The sequence below is a fragment of the Ixodes scapularis genome, unplaced genomic scaffold (genome assembly GCF_016920785.2).
Source record: "Ixodes scapularis isolate PalLabHiFi unplaced genomic scaffold, ASM1692078v2 PGA_scaffold44__24_contigs__length_19508400, whole genome shotgun sequence".
Classification (NCBI taxonomy): Eukaryota; Metazoa; Arthropoda; class Arachnida; order Ixodida; family Ixodidae; genus Ixodes; species Ixodes scapularis.
The window spans coordinates 7,528,564-7,544,941 of NW_024609873.1; the positions used below are offsets into that span (position 1 = coordinate 7,528,564).

The 16,378-nt window shown below is 49.6% G+C and overlaps 1 protein-coding gene across 1 annotated transcript in view; it reads left to right on the forward strand.

Annotated features, from left to right (window-relative positions):
- The first annotated feature begins 560 nt into the window (after positions 1-560).
- LOC8024836 overlaps positions 561-16,378 on the forward strand; it is a 59,341-nt gene continuing 43,523 nt past the window's right edge. The window contains exon 1 of the mRNA XM_029992950.4: positions 561-791. Coding sequence (XP_029848810.4) covers positions 593-791 — 199 coding nt within the window. The 5' untranslated portion in view covers positions 561-592. The remainder of the gene's footprint in view (positions 792-16,378) is intronic.

Here is a 16,378-nt window from a genome sequence, read left to right on the forward strand (position 1 = left end):
CCGCAACGGTTTCCGCAACTTTAGTTACAGCGACATCTCGCGACCACTTCCAATATTTTTACCATAAATTTGTTGTTTTTTGTTTTGGCTCGGATGGGAGTTTGAAAGGAAGGTAACGTCACGAATACATGCAACTTCCAGATATATTCTTTCTTTCCAACTAAATTAGCGGTAACTTTTAACACGTGACGTGACGCAATGGTGTCACTCGACACCGTGACACCTCCGAACGTATTCTACGTTAACGGCAGCTTGGCTGGAGGCCCATCAGCATTTTTTTTCTAATGCGGTACGCATTTTTGGCGGATACAAAGGTAAGACGAGCTGTACCGCGTTAAATTCGGCTGACTGACGTTCGACAACATTCAGTAGGACGCCAGTATGTGTCATCCGACCGCGTCACGTGGCGCAGTGTCACGCGATGTCAAGTCACGCTGCCCGGATGTGTTTCTGTATACGTAAAGTTTGGGCAGTAGATCAAAATAGCGCTTTATAACTTCTTGTTTGTTTCGCATAATCGTGATGGGTTGATTTGTCGGCAGGTGACTCGAGCGGAGGGTCGTCTGCGATCGGCAGCGACCCCGTGAGCAGCATGTGGTCCCAGGTGCAGGCGGCGGCGCCGGTCGCCTCCTCCGAGGCCGGGCCCGAAGAGCAGCAGCGCGGGTGTGGCCCGCTGGCGCCCAGCTCGCGCTCCAAGCACGCCATGTGCATCTCGCAGGACGGCTGCTTCTACCTGCTGGCCGGAAGGTCGGCCAACTTGCCGCTCAAGGACCTATGGAGGTTCGATCCCGGTAAGGGAAACCCCCCTCTTCTCGAGCCTGTGTCGTAAGGTCGAGCCGCTTTAGCTCAGGGCTGTCTTTCGGTATATATTTATATATATATACTGCGCGACACTCCGCCTTGATTACTAGCTCCACCAGTAACAGGGTCCACGTGTTACGTCGCATAATGAGGCGCTGCCCGCTCCGACCTCTTCTGGTGCGCCTACAGAGTCTTGTCCGCGTCTGGGACTTGATACTGGGGAAACTAGCCCTTAACAGCTGAGCTGTCAAAAGTTAGCGCCGACTGCACGTCCGTACGTCTTGTATAGCGCTGTGCTCAGGGAATCTGACATTGATTATAATCTAAGGTTGGCTTCTACGCCAGTCCGGCCGCGGTCAATGCGAAACGCTTCGTCTAGGGGCTGCAGTTTGGCGCTACTCTCTCGTCGCACGCAGAGGTCGCACGCTTCCAATTGGGAGCATGCTTCGCTCTTGGACGTTCTCACCGGCGAGTGGCGCGGAGCGATAACAGGACGTCCGGTGTATTCGCCCCGCCCTGTGATTCTCGGACTAGACGGCGTGCAAGTTCGCCCGCTCCTTGCGCGTCTCGTGCTTTTCTTTACTCCCGACCTCATTCAACCACTGACGACACGAGCTTGACGTCATCGCGTGTCCCTGTGCGTTCGCTCTGCTGTCCTCCGATTGTCGTGTCCCCCCCCCCTCCCCCCCCCCCCCCCCCCCCCCCCCGTATGCGTGCTCGCCGTATTCACCAACACACAGCTTACAGACTAGCCCGCGCTTGCCCATTACCGGGTATGGGCACTGCGCGTGCGCAGAAACAAGATTCCCATGAAGCGAAGCATCTGCGTACCGCACTAGCTTGACGCCAGCGACTCGAGTCGATGGATAGAGCCACTAAATAAGGCTGAGCTTCAGAGTGACGACTGTTGGGTGATCTGGATGGATGGATGGGTGCTAATGGCTGTACCCTTTATAATGGGCAGTATAGCTCGCGCTACCCATAGCCTAGCCTCGGTACTTAGAATGCATCGTTGCCAGTTCTAGCCGAGGCGTGATCTGGAATCGCAGGGAACGCTTTTCCTATCGATTTTGTGTTTCGGAAACATTAGAGCAGTCCGCGACAACGCAAAGCGGTCTTGTCCGAACTTCCCCACATCGTATCTGGAGCTGAAAAAAGTCGAATTTTTGAACTGTAAGTTTCTTCCATTGCACCCATTCAGTTAATAATGTAGAGTGAAAAGTCCCGTGCCTCCTATGCATTGCGGTTGCTTCGAAACGGCGGGGCATAGACGCTGACATAGGTGGTCCCAGTTGGTCGTCCCAAAGGGCCTATATCACCTGTAAGCTCTGTAACTCGTTCTTTTCTAGGTTTGATACTAAAACACAGGAATCGCAATACACACACAGATATATATATATATATATATACCGTGCTTTTCTTTAACTGCACTAAATTTTCAAAAAAAAAAAAAAAAAAAAGGGAACGTGAGATAGAGTAATGTGAGCCCTGGGGAAGTGTTCGTGGCCATGGCGGCCTCTAGAAAAATGGTGAAATTAGGTAATTAGTTAGCTAATTAACTCAAATGTTTTCACTAACTTTTTAATTTTTCACTTGAGGGCACATAATGTATTTAGAGGATTGAAGATCGACCACAGTATGGTCTAGCTGTGTCGTCAAATTTAGATTAAAAAAATTCCTAGTAGGCCTATACGGGGTTGAGAAATGTCACTTTAGTAAATGGCGTCAAACCGAAACTAAACAGGAAAGAGCGCCGGTAAAGTTGTCGTTTCGCCCTTCCGGGCGTGTGATTCGTCATTATCGCGGCCGGCTCGCCTAAGCAAGTGGAGCCGGCCGCGATAATGACGAGCGTTTGGTTTCAGAAAGAATTGTGTATTATATACCCAATTATTTCTGAAACCAAACGCCAGGCTTTGTTCACCGCACATCGCACAGATCACCAGGGAACGGCCTTTCGCTTCCGTAATACACAAACGAAAAGACACACAAGACAGTCTGTAACACACGGAGAGATTGGCACGGAGAGGGGTAGGGAATAAAAACAAATTAGTAAGAATAAAATTGCCCATCACCGATTGTAACGAAAATTACGTTAAACGAATAAAAGATTTAGGTCCGACCGGTGGCAAGGCGATAGGTCCACGCCTGGTAGACCTATCGCCTATAAATAACTATTCAATACCACAAACTGCGTTTATAATTGATTACGAAACGCAGACAAAACTGCAACAAAACGTTTTCACAATTCATAGAAACGCGTGGGTAGCTATGTCTGACTTAGGTCTTGCAAATATAGAACATACGAACAAAATAACATTTTCTAGACTTTCTTTTCGAGCAGACAACTATCACATCTAAATTGTAACAAAAAAAATAAAAATAATAAAATGGGTTTTGTGAGAAACTCGATCTCAAAATTGATATTTTTTTTGGTTTTAGCATAATATTAACGTAGACATACCGCAAAGGGAATTCTATATATCTGAGTCATTTTATAATATATATATATATAAAGAGCGTGTTTTGGGCTCTCCATAGACATAAAAATATTGACGTAACCCAAGTAGATCGCCAGTATTTAATTGTCAAAGTTCATCAACAATTAACCGATGGTGCGTTTTTGACATTTTACAGAAAAAAATCAAAGCGCCTAAAATTTTTTTATGGCATTAGAGCCTTTAAACTGTGCTCACAGAGTGCTTAAAAGTTAATATGATGTGAACCGAAAATCCACGGCGGGAGATCGAGCGAAACATCCGACCCACGACGGATGTGAAAAACACTGCTTTCCGCCGCGGTCTCTTTTAAAATTCGTAAGTCGAGAGCAAACAATCCGACGAACTTGCGGTTTGTGGCGACTGCGTTTTTAGAGGCGGCGCTATAGCTTATTAAAAATTCGACCCTTTGTGCCTGCACGATTCGAGGTGAAATTGCCTATATATATATATAATATCGTTTGAGCAATATCAACTCGTGGCGGCAAAACAAACAGACCTAAGCTTTCGTTTGCTTTCTTTCTGTGCTCTTCCGTCACTCTCCTTCTCGTTCTTTCTGTGGGACCATCGATGCCAGCGCTTATGATTTGCCTCGTTCTCCTCCCGTCTTTGCCCCCTGATTGCACCCGCTCTACCCCAAACAAACGAGTTTCGCTTTATTATTAGTATTATTGTTATTTTCTTTTTTTGCTAAGTAATTACACGTATACTGAATATTTGTTCACCTAATGGTCGGAGCAATCTTGTTTAACCCAACGCACGAAAGAAGGACGTGAGAATGAACTTATAAAAAAAAAAAGCGATGCGCTGCGATGCAGCAAGCGCATCGCAGCGCATGCCGCACGACCGTAATATTTCATGCACAATAAATATGAACTCTTATTTACATTGTGTCGCGCTGTTCGCCTTCAGCCGAGTCATGATTAACTCGGTTGAAAGCAGAGAAGAGTGCTTGCTTCAGCTTTGGAGCTTGTCACCTTCAGTGTCAGCTCCTTGTCGTTCGAAAACTTGCATCCTCTGTGCGGGCTCCACACGAAGCAAGCGCTGCCGGAATTAGACATCTTACTCAGCGCGTTGGCAAAATAAAATGAGATAGTAATGGGGACTTCGTTGAACAATTGCTGGATGTTCGAAAATGATGAGGCAGGTATCCCTGTTTCATTTATTTAAAGGTACGCTGTAGTTTCTTTATAAAAAACAACAACATTATTTTTGTTACGTTTCTTACGTTACACGAGCCCAACCGCGTGTCTCATTACTTTGACTGCATTTTTGTAACATCTTCAGCTTTGTCTAAACGCGGCTTAAGTTCAAAATCCAAACGTGTCTGCTTCGCAGAAGAAAAAAAAAAAAAAATCCTGAGGTTGCAACTTTACCATTGGCTTCCAAAGACAGAACTGACGGACGCTCGAAATTAACCATGCCAGTTCCAATTTTCTCGCTTAAATAGACAACAAAAAAGGCTGTTCTACTACATTATTCTGACTTTCTTAGTAACTCAACGGTAAAATGCACGATCCGTCGATGTCCATCAATCAATGTATTTTGTTCAAAATATATATACGCCTCGCAAGTGGGCTCATTTTCGTCTTCTGCGCATGAGGAAGGAAGTAGCGGTGACGTCAGAACGCCGAGCCCTGATTGGCTGATCGCGACCCCCTATCTGAGCGTCGTCTGCTCCTTTGCAACGCCGTCTGCTGGCAACGTCGTCTGTGTCTGTCTTACCTTTCCTGCGACCTTCGGAAGTGCAGGTCTTTGCGAGCCAGCTCGACTTCGCCTTTCAGAGAGGCAGACGAAATAACTCGAGTGGTACGTTGTTTATGTCTAACAACTAGCAGACGCGCATCAAGGAGGGAAGTCAAAGGACTCACTGGCGAGGTGTCCCGAGGCGCCGAGATTTGTTTGCTAAGAACCGAGAGTGAGGGTGGTTAGTGTCCGCAAGTTCCCACCAAATACTTTTTCCCTCCTTTCGTGTGCGGCGAGACTCCTCACTCTTTAACGGCGTCGGCGGGTTGGCGCAGTTAACGTCGTCTGCTTTACGTCTGCTAGACAAAGCGATGGCTGCTTTACCTTTCATGCGTCTCTCAGAGATTCACCGCTTTTTCACCGGCGAGAGTCACCGTTGCCTCGGGAAACAAGGAGATAACAAGAGGAAGAAAGTGACCTCTTATTAATCTAAAACTGAGATCAGCGATCAAAGTATAAGACGATAAGGGTTCACAAGGGTCGCGCGGGCATATTCCATTCAGCACGCCAGCCGGTCGTGGGCAGACGGTCGCCGAGTCGCAGAGTGCCTGCTAAGCCTAACTGCCGTACTCGCTTGGTCCTGTTCGGTGTAATCGTGGCCGTTGGAGCTTTTCCCGGGTGTTTGTGGATGCAGCGTTCTTGTTCGTCGTGGTCTGTTTCAAGTACTTTTTACTTTTTTCTTGCTGCTTGAAGTCGGGACGCGTGAGAAGCGTACGTAGAAAAATAAACGTCCGTGGGTCGTCGCGACCGCGACGCTGTCGGCCATGCCGATTTGATCGTAAGAACTGCTATGACAGCTTCGGAGCTGTCGTAGGATTTCGTCGTAACCTGCGCAAAACTTGCAAAAATTTCGTTTCATGAATACGAATTTGTTCTCAATTTTTGTCTTACGCATATTTTTGGCGTAAGATCGTTTCGTGAACCTGGCCTCTGGCCTCTGCACTTTCGAAAGTCGTAGGAAAGGTAAGACAGACGCAGACGCCGTCGCGAGCAGACGACGTTGCAAAGCAGCAGACGACGCTCAGATAGGGGGTCGCGATCAGCCAATCAGGGCTCGGCGTTCTGACGTCACCGCTACCCCCTGCGCAAAGAGCAGACGAACTTGCCCTCCGCATAGAAAAAACAGTAAATGGTCGTTTTGTAGTAAAAATAAGAATACAAAATTGCCGAAATCGCTGCTGTCGCTACGCTAACTCTCGACGGAATCCGTTAGCATTTAGCGCAGGGTTCGTTCTTTTCGGAGAGCCAGTCTGTCTTCCTGGGCATCGGTGATTTCAGAAGCAGCCAGCACAGCTTCCCTCGATCGCCGCCTACGGTACGCCTACACTGTCGTCTTCGAAGAGCCCATCTTTCCGGCCGGGTGTCGGCGGTTTCGCGCAAACGGCGTCGTCGCTGCGTCTCGGTTTCACGTTGTCGCGTACGTTGTGCGTACTGGGGAAACGAGACCACGTGCCTACGTCCCGGTTCCATCGTAAGAGGGGTGAACAGTGGCTCGTCATTAGAAGCATGCGAGAAGATTCTTTCCCTCTTACGAAAGAGCACGGCAGGAACCGCGGCGCGGCTTTACGAAACCTTCAGGCCTTACGAAATCAGTCCAAACCAAAGACGGCTGCATGCAGCAGGGCAACAAATGCTGACGCATTTAAAAGCTATAATCAATCCCACTGGTTCGCCGTATCACGGCATCCATCGGCCTGTCACATTTAGAGAATAAAGGGTACCTTCTCCCGGCGATTTATCCGTCCCTAACCGAGGCCACGTGGTAGATATAGGGCGGTTTCGGGTGATGTACTTTCGACGAGAAATCTCGCCGAACGCCACGTTGATGAACTTTCGCCCTATGTCGTTCTGTGCGCGAAAGCAGTGTTTTTTTTCTTATTTTTTTCAGATCGCTCGAGTTCCTTCGCGTCGTAATTGACTGCGCCAGGCAGAATAGGGGAGAAAATAAACAAAAAGATTGTGGGCTGGTACTCTCTTTGTATACGTAGCGGTTATTATGGGTACCTACTAAGGTGAGCTGGCGATAGAGAAGTCAACCCGTCGGCGGTCAAAATGGCCGCGGTGGATGCCACCAGAGCGACTTGGAAAAAAGGAAAAAAACGGAATAAGCGTGGTCTTATGCGGCCCAAATACATCTCCGGTCGTTTTTAGTGAGTTCTGTCGTCGACGGAGTGGCTCGGCCACACTTGTGCCTTTTTACCACCACCGAGAACGACGCCGAAAACTTAAGTGGTTACGCGCAAGAAGACGAGGAAAGTGGCGGACTCTGCTCATCAAAATGGCGGAACACGCCTTACCGCAAATGAAAAGGCTTTTCGCGAACCTGGTCGCCCCTTGCGGGGGAGGGAAAGTACCACGTGGTGTCTAAATTGTAATTACCTCACGCTATTGCTTTTCGTAGATCGTTTCCGCCGTACCCCAACGCTTTCCGAAACCCGCTACGAGATCCCTGCACAACTCTGCAGGCAAGGCTAGGCGCGGACATGCGCAGTGGCGGGGCCTGCGCTGCGGGGAGCCTCGTTGCAGGAAGCGTTGCGAGACGGCGGAAACGATCTTCGGAGTGTCCCTAGTTATTAAATTTCCGTTAAATTTGTTGCATAAGCGTTAGCGGTGATAATCGGCCCGGCGGTGAGTCCGTACGCTTACATAAAAATGTAAACATTAACATTTTTGTGGCGTTGAAAGGAGCCCCGGGCGGGCGTGTTGTCGTAAACGACCCCTCTCGCTGACAGACGGCTCCTCCCCATCGGGAGCCAAGGGCGCCCTCGGGGAACCCGGGTCGCGTTCCGCTCCAGCGACCGCAAGCGGCAACCGGAACTAGTCCCGGTTCCTGTTCCGGCTACTTCCTCCTCGCCCTCTATTATTTGCTTCCTTCCGGTTTCCCCAAGAGGGAGCGCCCGCCTCGCTCGTCTCCGGAGTAGGAATAAGATGGGGTAAAGAGGTAAAAGGGAAAAGAAAATGACCCTCGCGCGCCTCTTGCTGGGATATTTCTTCCCAGCGCGTCGTCTGCTCCTCCTTTTCGGTGGCCGCCTGTTGCTATGACGACGGGTCTCGGGAGCAGACGCCGCCGCCGCCCGCGTCGTCTGCTACATATGAGCGCGGTCGTCGACTCCTTCATCGACACGCTTGGCTCGATTAGTGCGCTTGTGCATAGCCTCATGCAGGAGGCTGTGACTCGGGTTAAATTCGCTAACTTCTTACGACCTCGCGTCCCCTGACATCTTTAGTACGAGTATGGTCCCTGGAACGCGTGTCCTCAAAAGTGTCCTGCCGATATCCGTTCGATGACGTCATAGAATTGTCACATTGTCGCCGGCCCCGACCCTGGCGGTGTCGCAGCAGCGGTACTAGATAAGTTCGGCTGCGGGTAACTCTTGAGTTTGACAATCCACGGAAGTTTCAACGGCCAGGAGTTGGGGTGTCGCGAGGAGAGCAGCACTCGCTTTTTGTTTGTACTTTTTGCTGGGGCTTCAACCACCAACCGCCAGGATTGCGACATCCCACAACATGAGACGCCGGTTTCAGTTACGGCATTTGTTTCCTCTCCGAGACCATTTTTGGTGTATGGGCGGGATAAGACGCTAAACTCCGGTCGAAGACCCCTTCCACGTACCGTAGCACGAGGGTCAAACAATAGACCTGTAGCTCTCAAGTTTTGAGCAGCGCCCCGGACGAGCAAAATTTGATATTTTTAAATCGAATTTCTGTTGTGCGTCGCGTTGCATCCCTTCAAACGCTGTGTCAATGCCCATGGACAGACGGTGAGGGATGCTGACAGACGCTACTTTATGCCCGTGAATCGTGCATGATGGGCTGCTAGACGCTGCTTCACGTCAGCATTAGGGTGTTTTCATAGACCGCATTCCCACCCCCGCTGCGCTCTCCCGAACGAAAACGCCACTACTGTGGATGCGCGGCGCTAGCCTTGTCTGCAGAGTCCCAGATCTCGAATCGGGTTGCAGAGAACGTGGCGAGACAGCGGAAACGATCTACGAAAGCTCCCTATTAAATAGTCGCGTCTCGCGGACGCTAGCGAAAATGCCTTTTTTGTGGTCGCGTCCATTGAACGCTACAGCGCCCCCTGGCCGACAGAAACAGGTCTATGGAGCGATCTATGCGGAGCGCAAGTTGGTCTGCTTCCTTTGCAGGGGTCGTAATGACGTCAGAACTCCGAGCTCTGATTGGCTCTGCTTGAAGGATGGTGGGTAGACCTCAAGGCAGCTTGCTCTGAGCTCTGCCCACTACCCTTCAATCAGAGCCAATCGGAGCTCGGCATTTTGACGTCACCACAACCCCTGCAGAGGAAGCAGCAGACGAATTTGCGTTCCGCATAGACTTTGTTCACCACCAAGCTGACAGTGCGGTGGATGCTACATGGTCGTTGGACTAGTCATACGTCTACCTTTCACCACGTGATCACGCTCCCACCGCATTGTCGGCTTAGGCGTGAATGGAGTACAGTGCTCTCTTTGGAAAAACTTGACCTTTTAGCGCGCAGCTCTTAAGGCGCATTCCCACCGGCGATGTGAGCAGTCGCGCGATGCGACTAGATCGCATCGCAAAAAAAGTTGGATGGTCACACCGGCGTGCGCGATGAGCGAGTCCAACGCCTTCGTTGGCGAGTCGCTTCTCAAAAACTCTCGCTCCGAACGCCGTTGATTGGCTCAGCCGCTCCGCGACTAGATTGCATCGCAAAAAAGTCGGGTCGAGGAGCGACTGCTCAAATCGCGTCGCTTTTTGCCCGCGATGGTCGCTTTTGCGATGAAAGTTATCGCGCGACTAGATCGCGCGATAACTTTCATCGCAGAGAACGCGCCTTTAGGCGCCCGTTTCGGGCTTGAGCGGCGTCGGCGTAAGCGGGCGCGTTGCATTATGGGACGTTTTCCCGCTAAATTTGGCGGAAAAATTTAGCGAAAAATTTCCGCTAAATGGAAGGGGAACACCAGAGGAGGAGGGGAGGGGAAGGAGGGTCATACCCTCCGCTCCGTACCCTCTCCTTCTGAAGAGCTGCGCTGTAATTCGGCATTACAGAGAACTGTAAACGTCTCATTTTTTCCTTTTCTTAGTTGTCTTTGGCAAACATGACTCCATGCACTTACTCTTTGTGGGTTTCAACGGGAAAGCCAAATAGTTGGACAATGTATGTTAGTCGACTGCTACCAAGTTTCAATAGATGAGTAGTACGTGCGTGGGTTTTAAATTTTAGTACGTGAAGATGTGTTTAGGTTTACTACACCTAGCGTCTGATAGCCGACCGAACCTTTTCTTCTAAAACCGCCCTGCAATGGTGCATAATTTTTGCGGACTTGCCAAGCGGGATCTAAAACGATAAAACCCGATAATAATTGGATTTCCGTGGCCATCTTGCCCCTTTTATTTGGGACATATTGATTGCGTTTTTTTTTTTATCGTATATTACTAAATATTGTCCATCGCCTGTTTCTCAGCGAAGCGAGTATGTGTTTGACCGACGTCCGACTCGTCTTTTACATTTTTATGTCAAAATGTAACGCTCTTGACCTAATTTTTTTCTTCCTTTTTTTGCCAAGAAGTTTCGTTGTTCGGCCCGTCTCGGCTGTCGTCTGCTTCTCTCAGCCGGCGTTGCCATGACGACGCCTTCCCTGAGCAGATGACCTTCTGTTTCCAAGGAGCGTGCGCAGAAGCATATTCCCTCTCTCCCTCTTTGTTTCTTCCTTCCAACGCCTCTCTCCCTTTCCCTCTCTTCCTCTCGAGCCTCACGTTCCGGATTTCCTGATTTGGGGATAGGGTTGAAGCCCGGTCGGAGTGTTGGGCACGGAAGGCTCACGTTTTTGGAGCGCTGCCAAACGACCGATCGTTTTGGATCCCGCCGTTTCTTTTGACCGTTCCACAGGGGGAATTCGGACCATCGTCTGGGACGATTTTCTTTTACACCGGAGCAAATTTGTCTGCGGTAGCGCCAACAGTCGGGCCTCTTGAATACATCTACTCCTTCGAGAAACGGGGCTTCAATTACTGTCCTCTTTCGCTTTTTGTTTTTTCGTGTTTTGCGCCAAGCTTTGTTGTATTTCTTTTCTGGCCTGCGGTAGCGCGCGCGCTTTCTTTTTTGTGTGTTTTTTAATTTTGTTTAAGTGATCTGAAGTGGAGAAGGTGCTTAATGTTTATTTGAAATTCACAATAGCGTGTGCTGTCCTTTTGGTTTTCGTTTTTTTTTTTTTTTTTTTTTTTAGGGTTTAGTTGTAACTTATGGGGTAATACGAGACGTTTTGTTTCTCTCTTTTTTTTCTTTCTCCCTTACTATTTTTATCTCATTTGTCCACCCCAGTCTCGGGGTCTTTATCATCCTGTTCAACGTGGCAATAGAACCATTTCGTCGTTTACCCTGAGACTGGGGGGCTTTGACTCTTTTCTCGTTAGTGGCAATAGACTCTTTTTTTCAAAAGGGTGCGCCATATAGAAGCTACTGCGCCAATTTTCCGAGTCCGGCATTGGTCGATCACCTACGATGAGCGTGCTTTGGACACGAGGGCGGCATGAGCGTTCGCTGTGAACTCGGCTCGGCTCGGTATCGAAAGCGAGCGCTGTCTTCGGCGTCCGACGACGACTCGGATTTTCTCGCACGCTTCGTTCTCAACAAATGGCCACCGCCAGTGTATCTCTATGGGGTTTCGAGAAAGGCTGCATGGGGAGAGCAAGTCGTCCGCTTCTTGCGCGGGACTTGCGCTGGCGTCCGAACAACTCCGAGCTCAGATTGGCTTCGATTGGAAGGATACTGGGTAGACCTTAATGCTTAGATGTCTCGAGGTCTACCCATTTTTCTTTTTTCAATCGGCCAATAAAAGTTTGGCGTTCTGACATCATCACAACCCCTGCGCCAGAAGCGGACGAACTCGCGATCCCCATTGTGTTCGTTTCCTAGCTCTAAAACCTGGGCGGTGCACGAGGCAGTGGACTGACGCGGCCTGCGGCGGCCACTTCCCCGCAGCTATCGTGTGCCTGCGGGAAAGCCAGCGCAGCGTCGTGTGACGCAAATTGGACTCCCTGCGCCGAGAAACTGAGGGGAAAAGAGGAGACGTTAGAACGCCGAGCTCCGGCTGGAAGGATTAGCGGATAGAACCCGAGTCTAGCTGTCTTTTTTTCTCCGCCGCGCTCGTGGAACTGATCGTCCGTCGTGCAAAAGGACGCGGTGTATGCCGCTCACACGACGCCAGAAGAGACTGCGTCTCGGGCACGTTCGTCTGCTTCGATCGTACGTGGGCTTCGAACATGCGCGCGGACAGGTTTTATACGACCGACATGACGGGACTGTCGCACGACGAATAAACGCGCCCCGGATGGTGCGTGCGGACTGCCTTTTGTACGACGGCGGCTGTCGAGACCGAGCGGGGTCCGTGGTGGAGGGGCGACTTGGGCCAAGCACCGGACTGCGACCGAGCGGTAACGACGAGGAGCCGGGTCTCTCTCTCTCTTCGAGTGTACGCTGTTTATTTTATGCGATGCACAAAGTCAGAGAGCACATTCGCGACCACTTCTTTTATAAGGTCACTCGTCGGTGTTCTGTGCCCCAGCGTTAGCAGCTCATGGCGGCCGAGCCGGCAACGAACGTCGCACGCGAACGCAGCCAGGCAACGTCGCGGCAGACATCCTTGACGCGATGGCGCCAAGGCGCTTTCTCACTCGAAGCCGCACCGAGGAGGCGCCAACAATGGGTCCGCTGTCGGCTCGTGAGGCGTTGATCCCGACGGTTTTTTTTAAGCAGGCGGCGTCGCGACTCGAGAAAGGGTTTCGCCCCCGATAATCCGCGTGTGGCGGCAGACGATAATCCGAACGGAATGCCCCTGACCGAGGAGAGGTCGACCTCGATGAAGGTGGACACAGGGGACCCCCTCCTCTTTCGGCTAAGAGGAACTTGCCCCGCCTATTGTATCCTAGGCCTGCCTCCAGTAGGTGGCGGCGTCGCTGGAGCCTCTTCCAACGGCAACGGACTCGGCTCACCCCTCCTTTAATTAGGCGGCATCCGGCGACAGTTCTGGGCAGCTGGGTTGTTGCGTTGGTTGACCCTCGGCGTGGGCCATAAGTAACCCAGCACTGTGATCGAGGCTTAACGCGAACGCCTCAACGGCTCTTTTTGGCATTGTGCTTCGACACGGTGTTGGCGAATAAAAATTTTTTCCGGTTACGTTAGTACCTTTAATGGGCACACTCTACCTCACTACGATAGGGTGAGGTGGGGCAAACTGAAACAGAAACTTTTCGTTTCAACTGTAATTTTTATTTTTGCGTCAATATTTAAAGAATACGACGTGGGAGTGTTCTTAGATGTCTCGACTATATGCTCGGTGAATATTGCGCCCTGCGGGGAAAATTGAAACAATGCCTTTGAAGCGCATCCTTCGGTACGCCAAAACGTGTGGCAGCAGTGAGAAGGGAGAGACGCTGTTGCTTGACACCTTCGAGAAGGTTCTTCGTTTCACTTTTGCGCAATGAAACTCGTGTTGTTTTTCTTTCATACGTTCGGATCGTCCTAAACACCGGGAGAACAATCATATGGCTCCGGAGCAAAGACGAGGCTCGTGCGCTATTGACATGCGCGTCATAGGATGCCAGATTGTTACGTTTTGCCTTGTGCGTATGTTTTCACGGAAATAATTATTTCGTTAAAAAATACAATCACAGGTCGTTCAAATGTGCTCCACATGGAGATAATGAAGCGTACCTTGGCAGAATAGTCGATGCCAACCGGGTTGCACGTCTCGAAACGAACCCTCGCGTTGAATTTGGCGCCTTTTTGGCGTGGGGTAAAATCGTCAACCTCAAATTCGCATTTTTTTTTTTCTGCGGAACAGTTTTGCCAACCGCTCTCATTTTTTACACATATATAAGGTGCACGGACCACGGCACCTCTCGGTGAAGTTTGAAACTACTCCGGTTGCTCGTCTAGGAGCTGGCCGTCGCGAAACACAAAACTGTCGCATTTTTCCCCGCGTCTCATTTTGCCCCACCTTACCTTATAGGTGGTAGCATCGCGGGGCGTGAAGCAGGTTTTCTGCTTCGTGACTGGCTCTTTGGCGTCCGTAACGGATAATGCCTCCCTCTCATTGGCCGTGGAGCGATAATGAGATGCTCGGAACCTGCCACGCCATGCGTTTTTTATACTGTCACTGACTGTATATTTGCTTTGACCGCACAATGTTAGTTCTAAGACAAAAAAAAAAAAAAAAAAAAAACAGGTTAAAGCGGCCATCGCCTGGTCGCGTTGGCTGTCTCGCGCTCTGTGCAGTAACCGGCGATGTGAGCTGGAGTGCGCGAGCGGCGACCATGCAGTGCAAACCGCGCAATCTAGCGGGCAGCGAGCAAAGCGTGCCAGCGGCTGTATCAGTGTTTTAACTTGTGGACGCACCCCTCGCGTCCACAAGTTAACACACACCATCCTACGTGAGGAAGATGGTTGAGAGGTATTGCACGCGGAGCCGAGGCTGCGTCCACGAATTTGAACGCCGCCGCGGCCGCTTCCCTCGCTGCCCGCTAGTCTGCGCGGACCGCACTGCTTGGTCGCCGCTCGCGCGTGCCAGCTCGTATCGCCGGTGACTGTAGTGTGCGTCAGGCGGTACACAGCTTACACGACTGCGTGCCAATACGATGCTCAGCCGAATCGGCGTTCAACCGCGCGCTTTACGACATCGCGTGGCAATGATTCGGAGTGGCGAGGAGCAATCAGAGGACGAAATTCCGCGCGTGGCCGTATCGCCCTCCGTCTGTGATTGGTCGGTCGCGAGTGACGTCCACCACCCGTCTGCCTCGCGGCATACGAAGCACAGTTAACGGGTAGACACTGTCGTTGCTGCGACCGATGCCGATGTTCGAACTGGGCTCGACTCCAGAACGCTTTTATCGGGCTCAGTTGTCTTCAGTTTGGAATATTTACTTCTCGATGCAGCGGCAGTTTTAGCTTCACGGACTGCACGGCGTACGAGAACGGCATCCTTCAATCGGGCCAGGGACACGACGCAGATAGAGAGGCCTGACAACAGTCTGCTTACAAAAGAAAAGCGGAACCGGGCAGTCCCGGAGCTGCGCGCATATTGATTTCCAATGGATCCTAAAAAGAGAGAATTATATTAAAAACGTACGTTTTCAGTTTTTTTTTATGTCAAAAGAAGCTGTTTTTACTGGTGTGAGTCCGCGGAAGCGTGTCAAATTTTAGGAACTTGTGCCGCCAAATGAAAGGCGCAAGTTGAGAACATGTTTCTAAGATTGGGCGTCTCGCAAAATTTCCGTTTTTTGTTGTTGCTGTTTTTTTTTTTTTTTTTTGCGACGAGGAATAGAACAAATATGTCGTTTGTTATTTTAGATTAGAGCAGATTATTTCCACGAATAAATAAAGCGGGATCGACTGCACAGGCGACGCCAGCGTACTACGTTGTTGGTTCTGTATTATGATAGAGTCCTAAAATGAGGAAGGGGTAGTTTCTCGAGTCCCTTCTGTTTTCTACCTCCTTTTACTCCTTAGCTCGTTTTTTTCTTCCGACCGGACATGCGTGTATTTAGGACTCGGCAACGGGTTCATCTTTCTTTCTGCATGGCAGGTCATCACGTGACCTCTAAAGTACGTTTTCCAATATTGTTTGATGTTTTTTTCGTTTTGTTTCCTAATCTCGTCATTTTTTTTGTCTCTTATTTTTTTTTATTTCTCTCTAAAATTTTTTTTTACCTTCAAAGACGATGCATTTCTGTAGGTCGTAACTTCTCGCAGACATTGATTAATTTAGTCTTTTTATATTAAATTTTATAAATAACACGGGACACAAAAAAATCTTGTTAGACTTTTCATTTTTTTTTTTTTCAGCGATGTTTGAAAAAAACATCCGTGTACCAAACTTTTTTCTTTTTCAGACGAATGTTTTATTTATATGGAGATAGCATCTCGTCAGGATCAAGTAAAACTTGATAGCGCCGTACTGAAGACGCAGGAATGACCGAGAATATAGCGGATGCAAATAAATTACGAAACAGAAAAGTGTAGCGACGTTAACAAATAAAATAAATGTGGCGTGCAAGTTTCCTAAATTGTAAACAGAAAACGAAATAAAAAAAAGTTGCGTTTTAAATATATTTGCGTTGCTTTTACTTGCGAACCGGCTCGGAATCGGCACGTCAATGATGTCGAGAATAAAGCTGGATCTAAGTTTTTTTAGAAAGAATAAAACACGATCTGGGTAGTTTTCGAAGTTTTTTTAATCTTAAGGTAACTCCTAAATGTGCGCAATGAAACGGGTAGCATAGCGTAAATACATTAATTAGATCTACGCCGGAGTACGCTCACGCCCTTTGCTTTCCGCGCACGGTAGATATATCAA